A 19,088-nucleotide genomic window follows, 5' to 3' on the forward strand; every position below is an offset into this window, starting at 1 on the left:
TGACCAACATCGAAAGGACACAATCACGCAAAATGGCGGCCCCCTAGTAGTGGTCATTTACCTTTCATTGAATTGGCAGTCCAGGTATATTTTTAAGTTCGTGATTGAGGGGGTATACATGGGGGTATGGAGCTGACATCTGTCGGACAAATTCTAAAGAAAATCAACCGAAGCGTTTTCGAATGTTTAAGTAACCTAACGGCAACCTGAGATTTACCGGAAAATTTTTGATTAACCGGTTTATTCAACCGGTGAATTTTAAAAAGTGCTCATTACCTCCATAAGAGCCTTTGCCGCCAAAATTAAGTGTGACAGCTGTCAGAATCAAACTTGAAAATGTAAATAAACAATCAAATCCCCACTGGTCATAACGAATCAAGAAGGAAGTTAATCATTTTTCTAAGGAAAATAGGCTCACGTTAAAAGCACTAAATTTAATTTAAAATATGCTCTCCACATCACTTGCGTCCCAGTCCATTTTCTCTCCAAGACAAACACAGCACCACTTGCTGCCACACTCTGAAGAATTTCGTAAAGTTTTGGAAGAAACTGGGATTACTTTAACTGGAGGATCCAATCAAACACATGTTATACATAAGGAACAAGCTTTAATAGTCAGAGCGCTTACAGAGAGGTTTCAGATCCATGACAATCAAACTGTGTGTACAAATTTTCTGGCAGGACTGAAATATTTATGTAAAAAAGAAAAACACTTCAGAAAGTTTCTTCTTCCAACAATTTTTCAGCGGTCTTTGGACAGTTCAAATGCCATTTATCAGGATAGTCTTTTTGGGTAAGTGCCAGCGACACATTAAATATACTTAAATACTTTATGATTTACATTTGGCACTACAGACAATTTAAAGTTTTTTTTAACAATAAACTTTCTTTTTTAAATATGAACCTGTATTTTTTTTATTTTAAATTTTAAACAGTATTTTTCATTGGCTTTAATATAATTTATGATTAAGCTCTAGAAATGAGCATAGATCTAGTCATTGACCACTTTATAGAAAACTTAGAATGTTTGTATAAATAATTTTTTGCTGAGGCAAATGGTCTCGAAAATTTTTAGGTTTTATTTCCACTATTCCCATAATCTCAAAAGGTAATTAAAATTAGATAATGGTGTTACGCTCAGAAAAAAATTGCCTTTTTAAAAAAACAACATATTGGTGGCATTTGCTTCTTTAAATTACCCTCACATGAAGTCATAATTATTTGGCTCCAAAGCTTTCTAAATCCCTAAGAAAATAAGGTAGACAAATTAGTCACAGATGCAAAATGTTATTTAATCCAATATAAATACAGTTTCACAACCACTTAAGTCCATTTCATTTCATTGGTACCAAAACTGTTTCAATCCAATAAAATAACCACAATTTCTAATAAAAGATGGAATCAAAACTGTTTTCTTCTAGAGCACATAATCAAGTGCATATATTCAATTGCATTGTTTTCATTCAAGTAGTACTTAGGGCTTTATTTTAATTAATTTATAATATTATATAAAGAAACTAAGAATTATTTAAAAATAAACTTTTTGTGATATGGAAGATACCATTTACAAAGGTTCAAGAAAAATTTGAATTTTATCAAATTGGACTAAAAGAAAAAATAAACTTAAAATGTAATGTGGTTAATGCATGTTTGTTAAAAGTATTATTTTCTTTTAAGTATAGACCACTTTACCTAGCCACCCAAAGCCATAAAAAAGTAATTTTGCATGTGAAAATTTCCATGCAATATATTCACAGGTTTCATCAAAAATTTTACAAAAACTACCAAAATAGAATAAGATAACTATATCCTTAAACATACATCACAGAATATTCCAAAAAGATGATTGCCTGTAAAAGGAATTTAAAATAATTCAGTATGATTAAGACATTTTATCGCAACAAAAGATACTTTATTGATTTACAAATCAGGTCTTTAACAATTTTGGGAACTTCAAGGTTTTGGGTTTAAAATATAGCAAAACATTATTTGTCGCCTAGTGTACCACCCAAAGAAAATAGAGGCAGTGATAGGATAAATAAGAAAAACATGGATAAAAAAGAAAAGGTAAAGGAATATATTCTAAACCTAAAATGCATCTAATCTCATTATTTTGGGAACAAATCAGAACAGCAATAATTGTCAAGTGCCTATCTAAAAGGCAATTATGGAAGACATACTGTGATGAAAACGAAAACTTCTGGAACGAACACACTCCATGTGTATCTGACTAAAATGTTTAATTACTGCTGAAAATAATAGTGATAATAAAGCTAAACTAATATGTATGTTGTGAGTGCACAAACTTAATGCAGAGGCATATTATGAAGATCTAAAAAGACTACAGAAAAAAGGTTTACCTTTTTAATTTTATAATATGTAAAGGTGATTCAATTAACAAACAACTCAAGGACAGTATCACTTCATATACATAAACAAAAAATGTGTGCACGGCAGACAATGGGATCCACTGAAATCACTTCAATGATATATCATAAGCTCTCCATGATAGACTTGGCTAATAAAACATCAATTAAACTATGTTTTGTGATGGGTGTCTTAGTCAAAATAAAAATGTAACAATGAGATGAGGGTATGCTTATGTATTGGTTGTATAACACAAAGTCTAGGCTAAATGAAATCACTGTAAATTTTCCTAAAGTGGGGTATTCATTTCTACTAGCACATCACACCTTTGGAAAGATAGAAATAAAAGTCATGAAAAGAGAAGTCATATGACATGTATAGACAAGTTCATCCTGATAAGTATAGGCAGATATTTTCTGAGTTCCCAATTGTTCTTAATTTAGAAAAAGATTGTAAAGTTTTCCACTTTATAAATGCTATCAAATCAATTAAAAGCCTCCTGGCATTTCCAATTTGCAGCATTTAAAAATTGAAATTAACCAATTTAAATTTGGAAATTATAAACAATTTATTGACAAAGTCATTGGTTCTCTTACAATTTAAGCTTAATTCTTTAATATTTTAAAATCATATCACATATTCTGTCACATAACTCTTTAATTTCATGGTTCTGAAACAAAACTTATTAATATGATTTAGAGAGTTTATGATTTAGTAGCAAATATTTAGTTAGTGAGGTAACAAAATAATAAAGGTTAAATTTTATTTAATACATTCTCTTTGTTAAAGGTATACTGATGTTTTTTATTCCTTGTGTAAAATTTTCATGTGAGTCTTGAAAGAGTTTTGCAATTATCAAAGTCAAAGTCAAAACATGCTTTATTGTCACAAGATTAACATCTCATTCAAATGCTTACTAATCAAATGTTTTTTTTTACACTGACATTGGAACTTCTTAAAGTTATTTAGGTTTGTTTCTAAGTTGTGAGGGCAAGTGGTTATACATTTTTTTTTGCATCATAGATAAATGATCTCTTTTGTTGGTATGGGTAATGGTATATGTTGTTCTTGATGACTATTATATTGCTCTTGTGTAACAAGATGCCTATATTTTCTATGAACTAAATATACACTGTCAAGAATAAACAGACACAACAAGGTGGTAAGTTTGTTATTTAAAAATTTAGGCCTACATGATTCCCTTAATCCAACATAGTACATAATTCGAACTGCCCTCTTTTGTGATACAAACAAAGACTTACAGAGATAACCACTGCAGCTACCCCAAAGGGAAGACCATATCTCAAATTACTCTCAATTGGGGCAAAAAACGCCATTCTAACTGAACTTTGATCCAACTCTCTAGAAATAACTCTTAAAGCGTATCAATTAGAAGACAGTTTCTTAGATAGAGTGCTTATGTGATAATAAAAAAATTAAGTTTTCTGTCTATTTTGATACCAAGGAATTTTAAACTTTCTGTATTGTTTAATTTCTTTGTCAGTAAGGTCACACCTAAAGGTAAGCACATTAGTCTTAGATATGTTAAAAGTTAACAAATTGTTATAAAACCAAGCCTTGATCTTTAGCAGATCATTATTAATTATATTCTGTAATGCCTGAGAGTCAGAGTGATTCCACAAGATGCTTGTATCATCAGTAGAAACTGTCAAATAACCACTAAGGTAATAATGATTTCCACTAGGCAAAAGCTATTAATGCACAAAAGAAATAACACAAGTCCCAGCACTGACTGCGGCACTCCACAACTTATAGATTGAAAACCTGAAACTGAGCCAGACAAAGACACACACTCTGCATCTTTCCTGTAAGATATGACCCAAACCAATTCAGGGATATACCTCTAAACCCATATATCTCAAGCTTTTGAAGTAGTATTTCATGACTGACAGAGTCAAAAGCCTTAGTCACAACGCAGAAGACCGCTCCAGAAACTTCACCTCTACTTAGACTCATGTACAGCTAAAAGGGAAAACAGAGCGTCATCCGTCCCCATGTGTTCTCGAAAGCCAAATTGATTTGAATTCAGTACGTTGTTCCTATTTAAAAAACCAATGACTTTAACCTTGACGAGTTTTTCTATAATTTTAGCCAATGTCGGAAGAATAGAAATTGGCCTATTGTTTGAAGAATATGAAGCATCTCCACCTTTGTGTAATGGTATGATTATAACCTTTTTTCGGAAGTCTGGAAAATGCCCTCTTGAAAACGAGTTATTTATAACATTTACCAAAAATTAATAGCAGAAGCAGTCAGTTCTTGAAATATACGAAGAGACATGCATTCCCACCCCGCAGACTTTTTGTTTTTTATTTCGGAAATCAGAACTCTCATTTCATTTACATCTATTGGATATAAGAAGAATGTATCCCGGACTCTTTTATGTGACAAATATTCCAAGGGGTCTTTGGTTGGCACAATTTTAGAAGCTAGATTTTTTCCGACTGCGCAAAAGAAATCATTGAGCTTATCCGACGTAATAGTACTGGAATCAGGTACATGGGATTTTCCATAACCTTGTCTAATGTCATTTATAATTGATCAGGTTTCTTTACACATATTTTTTGAAGCTGACAATGTTGATGCATAATAATTTCTTTTTGCCGAATTTATGATGTTTCTATAAATAGTCCGATATTTATTATAGTAATCCTGGAATTGTTGATTATCATGATTAAATTTTCTCAGACGGAAGATGTTCTTATTCCCCTTGTTACCCAACATTTCCTAGTTTCATCTAAACCCACCATCATATATAAATCATCATTTCTAAAAACACCTCATTCACTGTAAGTTACATGAAAATAAAATATTTGTTTTACTATCTAGTAGAACTCTGTTTGAACTTCTCAATATTTTTCTATACTGTGCTCTCCTGGGATTCTAATGACTTAGTCATTGACCCTGTTAAAGTCAGTGTTGTGTTATCCATCAAAAAGGTGAAATTTGGTCTTGGTTCAATAAAGGCAAAATCTTTGAATTAATTAAGAAGATTGATTATAATAATCCTAGGCAAGCCCTGGTGAAACCTAATAATAAGCACAACATGTTAAGATAACAAACCAATATGAAATTATAGTAATGAAATTATGTTACTTATATATTTTATAATAGCAGTATTTGAAGCAAAACCTTTCTCAAGTCTTAAAACAAGGCATATGTGTAATCTGTATTACTAAAGGTATCTAAAATATAGAAACAGGATCCAGAAATGCCATTGTGGTTGTTGCACTACTAAACCCAAGTTAATAGGAGGCATCATTTGGTTCCTTTCAAAAAATTAACTATTCTGACACTTTTTACCTTATTTGAAAGGGATTTTTATAATAATGGCTAAGAGAGAAATGACGCAGTATAGCAGTTGTAAGTAAGTAAAGATCTCTCTTTTTGAAAACTCAGTTTCCTTAACACTCTGATTTTTAACATTAATTAGAGAAGTTGATTGAACTTTTATTTACAAAATACAACCATAGAATTTTGTAGCGATTATTAGAACATTTAATAAAATTATTGTAGCTTTTAATTTTAGCTTCATCAATGTGGTTTTTTTGTATTTGTCAGCCTGTTCATAAACATACTTTCTTTTATAAAGAAACTGAAGTTGATCCCTTGTGGCTCTCAGAGATTTTTTTCATCCTCCGACAGTCAGAGGGCCCACCTATGTCAAGTAAGCAACTAATCTCTTCCAATCCCCACCTCCTCACTTACGAGAAACTCTCTTATATTTATTAGTCGTAAAATATATAATCATGTTCCTTCTTCGATTAGGACTGTTACAGACCTTAAAAAGTTTAGGAGGGAACTAAAGAAATTAATCTTACCAAGAGCTTACTATAGCATTGAAGAGTATTTTAACGACTCATTTTAATATTTAAAATTAATTATATATCTGTTGATCAAAAATTTTTTTTATTATTTTAGTTTTATGTTAGTTCTTGCCTTTTCTTTTATTTTTTTTTAGTTTTTTCTTTGATTATATAAAATCTGCTCCTATGTACAATCAAAATCGATTCTGTATCCTGTTTTTATCCTGTATCCTGTATAACCAAATTAGCTATAACTAATAACTAGTATTATAAATTCTAGGATTAGGAAGCTTTTAGCACAAGTTTGTAAACTTAGCAAATAAAGTATATTTTGACTACTTGACTTGACTTGACTATGTGAGCTTTGGTCTGTCTCATACTAGGGGATAATAATATAATATGTCAGTGTTATTACAGTTTCAGTTATTATTTCAGTATGCCAGCAGGACTGCAAAACGCCATAGGTAAAAACATTAAAATCTGATAAGAAGGCACATATATACTTTAACTTTTTATGCACACATATTTACACATACATGAGCATATTAAATATTTAAATAAAAATCTTCCGTTTTACCGTAGCATGCAATTTGGTGTTCTGTTCATCCCTAGGTTTCTATTAATAGAAAAAATGGCCCACTGAAATTTTTTCTTAAAGTATGTACTCAACAATATTTTTCTGAAGTGAAATGTGAGAATTGCAATTCTCTAAAACAAGACTTAAGCTGCTTGTTCTAACAATTTGTAAAGTTCATTACGTTGAAAATGTCTGGTTGGAATATTACATTTAAGTCCAACATATCTAAAACTAGCTGTTTTACACTATTTTATTTTATCTAAATCCCTTATGTTAGTACAGATAATGTAACTTTATTTAAATTGCGTTAAAAAACAGTTTTTGTTGTAATTCCTTAGACTAATAAATCATCCCTGAATCAAGTCAAGTTCTTATATCAATACTGATATTACTAATATTCTGCTTTAAAAAAATTATTTCCCATGGTACAAATATACAGGATATTATTTAAGTACTCCAGGCCAAACTCCAGGAGGTGATTCTATGAGTAATTTCAAGATAAAAAGTTCACATAAACATAGGTTCAGAAATGCTTCATTTTCAAGATACAGGGTGTCAAACTTTTTTTAAAAATCAATTTTTCCTAAATATCTTAATAAGCTTTCAGTCGATTTTGTTCAAATTTAAAATAACCTATTTTTAGATCTACCCTTAAACTTTTATTTCAATAAAAAAAATGTAACAATAAATAACACCAGACTTATAATAGTTGCTGAAAATGCCCTCCTTTAACCTGAATTCAAACATTAGCTCGTCTTAACATTGATTGCCGAACTCGTTGAAATATTCCTGGCGAATGTCTTATCTGATCACATGAATCCCGTATCCGTCGGGTTAATTCTTCTTCAGTGTTGACTGAAGTTTTGTAAACGGGGGACTTCAAATGCCCCCAAAGAAAAAAATCTAACGGATTTAAATCCAGTGACCTAGGCGGCCATGACTGTGGACCTGCACGCCCGATCCAGTGTTCTCCAAAAGTAGCATCCGACATTGGCGAGATACTATGTTAAAGTGAGGTAGAGCTCCATCATGCATGAGCCGCATTGCTCCTCTTACTTCCAGCGGGACATTTTCTAATAATCCAGGTAAAATAAATTCCAAAAAAATACGATATTCTTGCCCATTTAATTTGGGGGGTAAAAACTGAGGTCCAATGAGTTAATCATCTACAATACCAACCGAAACATTCACGGAAAACTGTTGCTGAAAATTAACTTCTGTAACCGCATGGGGATTTTCTTCAGGCTAGATATGATTATTATGAAAGTTCATAATTGAATTTCGGGAAAAACACGCTTCGTCGGTAAATAGCATACGGGATAGAAATCTTAAAAACGCTACCTGTTGTTGCAAAAGCCAAGTACAATAAACAACTCGTTGGGAAAAAACGGCAGGTAATAACGCTTGAACACGCTGTATGTGGTAAGGATACATTTGATATTCTCTTAAACTCTGCCATACAATAAAGTGAGACATATTTAATTGTTCTGCAATTTTCCGTGTACTTGTATCGGGGCTACGCTCAACTTCATGTAAAACCGCTTCCTCAAGCGCCACTGTTCTTACTGTGGCAAGTCTCCCAATTACAGCAGCCGACCTTTGAAATGTGCCTGATTCGCACAGCCTTTGATGTATTCTCACAAAGGTTTGTCTATTTGTTATAATGCGATGAGGATATCTTTCTTGCTAAATGCGCCTAGCCGCTGTAGAATTGCCTTCAGCCATTCCATAAACAAAATGCATATCGGCCATTTCGGTGTTTGTAAATTGAACCATTTTCCAATATTAGTAATTTTATTACCTTAATACTCTTCGAAACACTTCAAATAATTGCAATCGTTAAGTACGACCTGTTTTAAGTAAGCTATGTCAAAGTCAGATTTGCTTGAATAGTAATTATTCAAAAAATTAGTAAGTTATAAATTATTACGTTATGCGATTATTATTTGTTAATTTGTCTTATCGACTTTCGTCTAATTTTCATTGCTTAATTAGTTTGGTGGTTCTAATATTTTATTATGTTATTTTAAAGTGCGTTTAATTTTTTATCTCGCAAACAAAGAGAGATATGTAAGAAACTCAGGAGAAAAAAAAGTTATATTTTTAACTGCCTAATTTAAAACAAATAAAAACATTGAAAAAAAGTCTGTGGCGCATAATTTAAATCAGTTCAAAAATTTTGGGTGTCTTCCGGGACGCCACTAGACATTTCAACAATTTTAATCTAATTGGGGCCAAATTAGCCTCTTACTGCCCTTAATATCACTGTTAAATTTAAACAAAATCGACTGAAAGCTTATTAAGATATTTAGAAAGCACGGATTTTTATAAAAGTTTGACAAGATACAAGTTTCTTGAAAATGAAGCATTTCTGGACCTATGTTTATGTGAACTTTTTATCTTGAAATTACTCATAGAATCACCTCCTGGAGTTTGGCCATGTACTTAAATAACACCCTGGTAAAAATATATATATTTTTTTTAATGGCAGACTCTTAGACAGATATTACTAAAATTCTCAACAAAATTCAATTTCCTATGATACAAATATATAGGGTGAAAATATATATATTTTTTTACTTGCAGACTCTTTCTAAAGGTACCCAAACTCCAAGATGATATTATTGAATTGCTACTAGAAGGAATCACAATAGCTGCCATGGATGACACTCAAGATACTTCATGGCTTCGCACCTTATTAAAACCGCTACGATGCCTGCCCACTGTTAAAAATGGTAAGAATCTTACCAAAAAACTTTTGGATATTCTTGAAATCGCTTCTTTCGCTTGCCAGCTTGAGATTTTGGAGGCTATTCCTGAAATTTTACCTGATAACCAGTGTGAACTAGCAGCCAAACAACTGACAAAGTTGTTGGATGAGAATGAACAGCTTTGCGGTCCTATAATTGATTGCCTGACTGCATTACATGTAGAATCTGATATAAAGACAGAAATTCATGATAGGATAATGGCAAGAATTATGGCAGGCGTTTCTTTAAAGGTCTATCTGATCCTGATCAAGTTTCTAATAAGTGATTATAAATCACAAGCCGTTCCTACAATGTTACTTAAGATAAGAAATTCATTGGATAATATAGTGGGGAATAGTTCAAGAGGAAAAGACTCTGATAAGACACTTATATTTCATTATCTTCAAACTTCTGCTGTAACACAGAGGGTTGTTGCGGAACAGTGGTTAACTTTAATATCTAACATAAAGGTTTCTGCTGACCATAAGCCAATTGATTTGTTAATAATTTTTATGCTACATCACACATCGGAACTTAGGAAGAAAGCGGTAGAAATGGTGTTCCGTAAAAGAGTGAGTTCAGGACTATTTAAACTCAGCTTATTAGAAAAAATGTTTGACAAATATATGACTCAGCAATTGCTTAAAGATTATGTAACTAATATTATTAAAATCGGATGTTCTCTATTGAGGTTTTCGAAAGATAGTATCGTTGCCAAGTTCGCTACTTTCATGTTTGACTGCCTTTTTAATCATCCTTATACAGGGGCTGTTTACAGAGGAGAAATTTTGTCTAACCTTATCTGCCTTATTGGTTCGAATGACCATTGTACAATCAACACAGTTTTAAAGCTCATCCTTTTACTGGTTGAAAAAGAACCTCATAAGGTCCAAACTCATATTCCCATATTAATGCAGATGCTTGAAAAGCTTGAGAGTCTAGAATTTAAAGATGTAAAACTAGCATTTGATATTCTTTGTAGTGTGCTTTGTGGTGCAAATGCTGAAGATTCATTGTCAGGTTTTAAAGACCAAATATTTAATACTGTGAGAAAAGAGCTATCATGCTCTGACAGAACTATCAAGCATAGGGGAATAATAAGTGCCATTGTGATGGTTAAACATATAGCTGCCGGAGAGAGTGATCAATCAGATGATGTATCTTTTATAGATAAGTCAACCAGTGTAAGAAACCTTCCAAGAGGACCTGCAAGGGAAGCAGTAGAGTTGCTTGAGCTGGTGAGTTGTGCCACAGGAGACACTCCCGAACTACTGTGTTTGTATTACGACCAGCTCGCGTCGATTCTCGCAAGTGACCTGGTTTTCAACAAATATTTTTTATATTGGCTATATAAGAAGGTTGAGGATCACTTTCAGTCAATTTTTATTACTAGTTCTGTACCAGAACCTAATGAAGATCTCCGTTTTTCAATTCAGTATATGTTAAATAGGCCAGAAGAAATAAATGATATTGCTGCAATTAATATTGCCAGCTATACAATTAGTAAGGATAGAAAAATCCTTCTTTTAGCACCGTATTTTAGAGTATTAAGGCTTTTGCATTTTAGACAACATGAACATTTATCTGAAATTGATGCTCTTTTAGGTTGTGGTGTAATTCTGCCAGATGTAGAGGATGTGGATGATCTTGATCCTACACAAATAAAGTATGTAGTTGACTGTTTGTTTTATTGCGCTAATTGGTTTAGGGAAGTTATTAGTGCTTTTGTATCACAAAAAGATTTAAAAATACAAGAACGTGTTGTTAAGAGATTGCAAAATTTGATAGAAGTGGAGAAAAAAATGGTAGAATATTTAAAACATGTGTCTGGGCATAACCTGCCTTTAAGCTACTTTGATTCTTTGCATAATGTGAGCAAACAGCTAGCTATAAAGTCCGATAAACCTGCTAAGCCTCCTAAAAAAAAATTTAAATCGGCTGCAGTTGTAAATGAAACTCAAAATAATACAACTGCTACAACCTCTCAAGATTTAAGCCGATCAGTTGCTACGAGTTCAAAAAAAGCCGCTCAACACCAATCACAGCATATTCAATTGAGACAGCTAGACACAGATCTGATTCGGTTAATAAAGTATCCCTTAAATATTAATGCTAGCCGAGAACAATCTGGAAAAATAACATTGAATCTATGCCAAATCAAGTTTATTTTAGACGATTTTGTTAACAAGCTTGCTATCCTTACTCAAAACAAAGATGTTGGTCTATCGCACCTTAATGATGTTAAGCCGGAGTATCTTATCAGAGATTGTGCGGTTATAGTCCGATATGTTAATAATTTTCTTGAGATTATCGTGAAACAAATTAATAAACTACTGCAAGAGGAAGAAGATGCACAATACCATGAAGAAGCAACAAATATTAAAATTTGCTTTGGCAGTATTCTGGAAACATACCGGCTCATATTTCAATGGTCAGGTTTTCAAGAGCCCGGCAACGTTGATTTACTAAGAAATATATTAAAGCATACCGGAGATTCAGGCAGCACCCAAAACTCAGTTAATAGGCTTATAGTAGAATTTATTAATAAGCTTAGTGGTTTTTCAGTTAATTGTCTTCATTTAAATCATGCAGTCAGCTTGATAAAGATAATGGAAACGCTTTATTCGCTTACTTTGCCAAATAAAGATCTTCAGAAGAAGATTTGTTGTACAGCAGAAACGTTATTAAGTAGAAGGTGGTATGATTTTAGTGGCAAATTAGACCAGGGTCAAATGTGTAACAGAAATATTGATGTCTTAATAAAAGCATATTTTAAAGATACTAAAATGAATTCTATATCTAAGTTGGTGTCTATTATTCTGGAAGACATCGCTTCCCTGGAGCCTAAAGATGGAAATTTAACCCAGCTTCCAGCCATAGATCATAAAAATTTTCATGTTTTTTATTTGGGGTTATGTAATGCTTTATTAAGTGCTCTCAAAACTGAGATACAAACCTTAACCAACAAAGATCATATAGTTTTATGGGATTCCATTACTGATACAGTCACAAGCCTAAAAATTATTGCTAAAGAGCTAAAAAATCGTAGCAATCTAAGCTGTTTCCTTAAAAAAACTATATGCATATTAAAAGTGTTCCTTACCCAAGGAATTCCAATTATTGAACTTGTGATGAAGCGTTATCCTAGAGAGGTCCAGAAAATCCTTAAATCGGTCCAAGCCACGATGACTTTTCTCCATAACCTTTGCTGCCAGTCGAAAATAACTCGTGATGCTTCAGTGGTCGCTCATATTCCGTCATTTAAACATACCATAGAATCAATCATTTATAGGGTGAAAGCTGCTTTAGTAGCCAACGATTGCTCGGCAGCGTTTTGGCTGGGTAATTTAAAAAACAGAGACATGGATGGCGAGGATATTGCTAGTCAAAGCACTGTAATCTCTTCAGTTCGTAATGAGGGTCGAGAAGAAATTGACAATGACCAGTTACCTAGTGATGATGATGATGATGATGAACATATTATTGATGAAGAGGTTTCGGAAAGGGCGGGTGGTGATAGTGAATCGATGGAGAGTGAGGTTTTTGGATGAAATATTTCTTGAATCGCGGTTCTTCGTTTACTGTTCTGTAATATACTAGTAATTATTTGTTTTGTACTATTACGTTTCGGTTTTGTTAGTTCATAAATTAGATTTATATAGAAAGATTTTTTTACTGTTATATATTATTCATTAATATATATTATATATTTACAAAAAAAGATTAGTATTATTACTTACAGGAAACATTAAAAGGAAAGACGCGAGGTCTATGGTACGGAATGTTACGGTTCTATGAGGGTACTCAGTACTATAGTAGGTTATTTCAATAAATTATTTTCTTTTAATGATGACCAATTCCTACTCTTAGCTTTATGAGTGCAAGAGAATCAACAATCATAGAGAATTGTCCTTCAAAAACCTTAAAAAACCCATATGCATAAGAAATTTCAATAAGTGAACATATGAGCGCAGATTCCCTGGAGAGATCTGGAAAATTGTTAATAATAATAATAATAGTAAGCCACGATGAATGATGATATGATAGTATGAAAATGATAGTATGAATGTTCTACATAATTTTTGTCAGTCAAAAATAAGTCGTGATTCTTCTATGGTGAGTCATTTTCATTCGCTAAAACACACCAGAGAGTTAATACAATATAGAAAAATGCTGCTTTAGCTGTCAACGATTGCTCGGTAGCATTCTAGTCTAAGTAGTTTAAAAAACTAAGGATGGCGAGGATATAGCTAGTCAAAGCACTTTAGCATTCTTCGGGGTTACATGCTCGTGTTTAGTTTCGGTTTGACCAGGTAACTATTTAATTGATACTGACCAGTGAGAAGCAGTTCCAAGGCGCGTGTTTTCCTTGTCAGAGACAATTTGCGGATGCTTCTAATTTTTCTGGGCAGCGATGAGTATCATATACCGTGTACACTGCATACCAAATATGTCTTAGTTGTGAAATCATCTGAGTAAGGGTTAGTAGCACCTGTCAAACTATTCGCCGATGATTGGCGAAATAGAATCTACTCAAGTAGAGAAAGCGAGTTTGTTGTTTCTGCCCGAAGTGAGCTTTTTGCAGACCAATTAAAACAGAGCGTAAGCGAACCATTATGAGTAAGACGACCTTTTTGACATATATATCCAGAGGCGTTAGACACAGTATTACTTCCAAAGCTCTTGTTGGTGTAGTAGTCATGAGCTTTGTTATGTTGAGGCAAGAAATTCTTTAAACATGGTTTAGTTTTCAACAGATAGTGACTCCAGGCAATAGCGCCTTTAGTTAGAATAAGTCTTATCATAGCTGAATAGGTCGGCATAATATATATACGCGGCGGTAGCCTGAGGGAGAATTGTCAGGTCTTATCAATTGGGCGCTTACACAATTCTGAGATGTATGCATTCTGCATTCTCTTTGTGATATGAAATTTTCAATCTAGTTTGCTAGATTGAAAGTGTCACACTATGTAGTGTCATACTATGCAGTGAGTGTCATACCAAGGTACTTAACTTTCGGAAGAAAACTTAGTGAGGTATCTGCTAGTTTAGATGTCGGTAGAAATTTTAATTGTCTCTTTCTATTGAATAAAACCATCTCGATCTTTTTGGGGTTAATGGATAGACGCATGCCTGCGTTCGTAAAGCGAGTGCTCAAATTTACCTGTTTGCAGAATAACCATAAGCCATTTTTATAAGCTATTATGTAATGCTAATCATTACTTGGATAGACAATTATTCAGAATCATGTTCCACAGTGGGGTGACCCAGTGGAACACCTCACATTTTCTGATCACCATGCCCTTGATTTTGACATCCTGCACTCATATATAGGGTGACAATTTAAAGATTTGAAATGGCCATATATTAGGAACGAAAACCTCAATAAAAAACGTTGAAAACAGTTTATATAAAACGAAGGAGGAACAAAAACAAGCATATTATCTCACCCTTATCTGCAACCACTTGGACAGGGTGAGATACAGCCCTAAAATCTTAAATAGAAAGGGGGGTGATCATCTTGAGCTCTTAAAAAATGTTTTCCAATTATCTCTCCGATGACTTAGCGTAACTAGCTAGTGACTCACCTAGTTGTGCTTTAAAAATAGATTTCATGTGACCCCATAAAAGAAGTCAGGAAGTGTTAGGTCCAGAGATATAGGTGTGGCATTCAATTCAAAGGACTTCTTCGAATCTACTGGTTGGGATAATGATCATCCAACCATTGCCGAGCGAAAACTACGTAATGAGGAGGTGCTCCATTCTGTTGGAATTGTAGTAAGCGTTCTTTTAAAGATAAATTTTCGTACATGCCACTCTGATTATCTAATTCTCGCGTATCAGTGGTTCGATAGACCTCTTTAACAGTTCCGCATACATGTCGCTATTTAAAATTCCTGGTATAAATATTGGGCCGATAGAACCATTTCCCAATATACCAGCCTAAACATTAATTTTTGGGGGTTACTGGGTACGCTCTTCTCTAAATACGTGTGGGTTCTCGTCATTCCAGTCAGTAAAAGGTACAATCACTGAATTACCACTGATGTCAATATTTTTAACTAGTAGAGGTTCTGCCGTAATTCTATGTGTCATTTCACAAAACTGGATTCTTCTGGCCGGGTGGTCGATACCAAGTTTGCAGTTTATGGGGATAAAACTTATGAAATTTAAGTATCTTTCTTATTGATGCACGAGATAATCCAGTGGCTACAGCTGCTTGACGAGTTGATAAAGTTGAAATAATTGCAAACTGACCCAGAATTTCAATTTACGCTGTTTCGTCGACTAATCTCGGTTGATTTCTCTTTTTATTCGTGACAGAACAATTTTCTTCAAATTTGGTTTCTAATTGGTGAACATATTCCGCTTACATTCAGCTTACATTTTGAACTGGATGTCTTTCGTTAAAACGTTGTCCTTAAGAAACATTTATCCTGTGAACCATAAATGAAAATAATGTCTACACGTTCAGCTATGCTGTACATTATTGTTAAAGATAAAAAGTGCTGCTTTTCCTTTAAACTCAACCGAAAGTCAACTGTTCTTAAAATAATAATACTATAATAGTACCAGTTACTTTTAAAGTAAATTCTGTCATAATAAAATGCGAATATTTATAAACAACGTTTTTTTTTCGGTAAAAAAACCATAGCAAATAAACCAGTACAAAATACCTACTGTTGTATACTGATGTATCTCTCGACTCCCCTTTCTGTTTAAGATTTTAGGTCCCTGTGCAAGGGGTTGCAGATAAAGGTCATGCTTGTTTTCGTTCCCACTTGGTTTTATAGAAACTATTTTCAGCGTTTTCTTATTCAGTTATTGGTTCCTACAATATGGATATTTCAAGTTTTTAAATTGTCATTCTGTATTTGTATGTATAATTCCATTAAAAAACTTGTTAAGAATCCACAGGGTCATAATTTCTGGAGCTTTTCTTGTAATGAACCAGTGGCGATTTTTCGGAAGGGTATTTTGTCAAACACATCTTCAATTTCAATAAATATACCCAAGATGGACTCTTTGTGGTATAGTCCAACTTCCTTGGTTTGAGAAGAAAAAGAACTCTTAACTTCCCTTCGTGCCTTCGGAGATGTATGTTTGCGCCAGAGATGCTTTCAACATCCTCACCTATTTCAGGCCCTAACGAAGTGCTGGATAGATGCCGCATATCCCGGTGAATTAAAGAGGCAGAATCTAGAGACGGTCCAATTTAATTTTTCCACGTATATCGCTTTTTATTTGTTCAGGAAGTAGTCAATCGGCGTCTAATGGTGAGTAAAGTTTCTTTATCCGGTCTTCTGTAATGTTAGAGATGAATCACCTATTTCGCTACATATATTAACGTCTCTCATCGGTATAGTTTTCTATTGTGTTGCAGTAAGTTCGCCATACTTTTCTCCACTTTTATCGTACAAATTTTTAAATTGTTTAAAACTCTGGCCAGTCCTCCGGTGTTTTTTTTCTTTATTGAAGGCTTTTCTTGACTCTGCTGTGACATGGTCTAGTTCTAGGCACCACCAAACGGATATTCTACAAGAGATTTGGTAATGACTTCTTATATGACTTAATGATTAAATTTGACATATATGAGGTACATTGTATTAGATCTATTAGAGTTTGACTACAATCAATCAATCAATATATGCTTTATTCTCATAAAAGTAAATTTGTTGACAAAGCTGTAAAAAGAGAAAAATACATATAGGTACACAAAGACATTTGTTAAATTCTATTTAATGTAAAATTAAAACAAAACGAATGACACAAACTAATTAGGTAAAATGACATGATGCAGAAAGAAAAAAAATCCAATAAATGTCGATTAAAATTTATCTGACAAAAATTCAGTTATTTCATAATAGCCTTTCGCAACTAAGAGCTCTGTGACATGTTTTCTAAAAAGTTTCCAGTTATCTATAGCTTTCAAATCTGCTAAAAGATGATTAAATTTTTTTTACCATCAAATATAAATTTCTAGTTTTGAATAATGATACATAAGGCATAAAGGTGTGTAATGAATAATGAGGCATAAATATAATTTCCACCAAGTCTTTGATACTTTGTCGGGTCTTTGTTAGCAGTCGCCTTGCTTTAGAGCCATCATGGTCTGGTATCATTTCCTTGGCTTGTCTACATCCTTTTGTTCTTCTCCAATTCTTCCTTGTTTTTTCCCAGGCCCAATTATTAAGTGCCTGGGAGATTTGTTTTTTTGCTAAGACCGAGACAAGGTTCGGGGCCTACGAAGGTGTTAACGGAACCTTGTCTTGCTAGTTCGTCGGCCCGCTCATTGCCCTCGACACCCTCGTGTCCTGGGATCCACCTCAGTCTTACTTCCCTGTGTATTGCAAGCCTTTGCAATGCGTCTCTGCATTCCTGGACTAGCGCTGAGCTGGCTCTGGGTTTCTGAATCGCCTTGAGGGCAGCTTGACTATCGGAGTAGATGCAAATCCCCCCGTTACCTTCCAATGCCTTTCGTTCGAATATAGCAAACACCTCCGCTTGGAAAACTGTGGTGTGTTTCCCTATAGCGGGAAGGATTCCCCTGTGTTCGTTACCATCCTGTACACTCCGGCTCCGGCTGAATTGGTGCTTTTCATCCATGATCCATCTGTGTACCAGGCCTGGAAACCACCTGGCTCTTTAATTTGGTTCGGCGACCATTCGTCCCTTGTCGGGATTTCGACTTAAAACCCCTCCTTTAACCTTAGTTTGCCACTTTCTGTAGTGCATCTGGATGTCAGAATTGGTATGTTCTTACACATCCTAAGAGCAATCGTCATATGGCCTTGTCCTAAGTGAACATTGCGCCACCCTCCGCTATCCTTCATCCTCTTATGCGACGCCATGGCCTTCCTCTCAATCCAGACTGGCAGGTTCGGTAGCCCAAGAAAAATATTTAGTGGTGCCGCAGGTGTCTCATAGCTCTAGTAATTCCCAAGCACACCAGTCTTTGCAGTCTGGTCAGCTTTTGGGCGTTGATGACCTTCAATAAGGCTGTCCACCATACCACGGATCCGTACTTTTTAGAGGATAAGTAAATAGCATTTACTTGAGAGCCTTTTTAATACTGTTTAAATAAAATGTTAATACAAATTCGGGTTTGACCTCCAAGTCTTGAAGGATAATTGTGAGGATATTGCTGGTGAAAGATTTGATTTATAATAAAAGCTGAAAAGAAATTAAAAATGATTAGTGATAATAGATATTTCATCAAGAAGAAAGTAAAAAATGTCTATGGTAACTGAGGTTTTTTGTACGAAAAATTTTCTAAATCGTAGGTTTTTTAATATTTCTTACTATTGTATTTAAATTATTAATTAATATATTTTGTTTGAGTCGAGAAAAAATTGGCAATATCTAGGTGATTGATTATAATATTGATAAAGAGGTTTTAAAAGAGCAGTTGAGGATTGTGAGTCGATGGAAAGTGAGGTTTTCAGATTGAATGCTACTGTTAAATGCTATTAATATATATTTGTAAAGAATTATATTGTCGTGTGGTACTACGTATATCCGGACAGAATATATAAAAGAAAAGACCAACGGTTCTATTATTCGGAA

The 19,088-nt window shown here is 33.8% G+C and overlaps 1 protein-coding gene across 2 annotated transcripts; it reads left to right on the forward strand.

The window, feature by feature from the left end:
- Window positions 1-230: 230 nt before the first annotated feature.
- LOC126743970 (Fanconi anemia group D2 protein) lies at window positions 231-13,242 on the forward strand. Of its 2 annotated transcripts, none has more exons than XM_050451263.1 (2): window positions 231-793; window positions 9,358-13,242. In XM_050451263.1, the coding sequence occupies exons 1-2, from the start codon at window positions 447-449 to the stop codon at window positions 13,070-13,072; spliced, it is 4,062 nt and encodes a 1,353-aa protein (XP_050307220.1). In that variant the 5' UTR covers window positions 231-446; the 3' UTR covers window positions 13,073-13,242. The 2 variants fall into 2 exon arrangements, with proteins under 2 accessions (XP_050307220.1, XP_050307221.1); XM_050451264.1 differs by lacking the exon at window positions 231-793 and having other exon boundaries at window positions 9,370-9,506; window positions 9,566-13,242.
- Window positions 13,243-19,088: the final 5,846 nt, after the last annotated feature.

The sequence above is a fragment of the Anthonomus grandis genome, chromosome 13 (genome assembly GCF_022605725.1).
Source record: "Anthonomus grandis grandis chromosome 13, icAntGran1.3, whole genome shotgun sequence".
Classification (NCBI taxonomy): domain Eukaryota; kingdom Metazoa; phylum Arthropoda; class Insecta; order Coleoptera; family Curculionidae; genus Anthonomus; species Anthonomus grandis.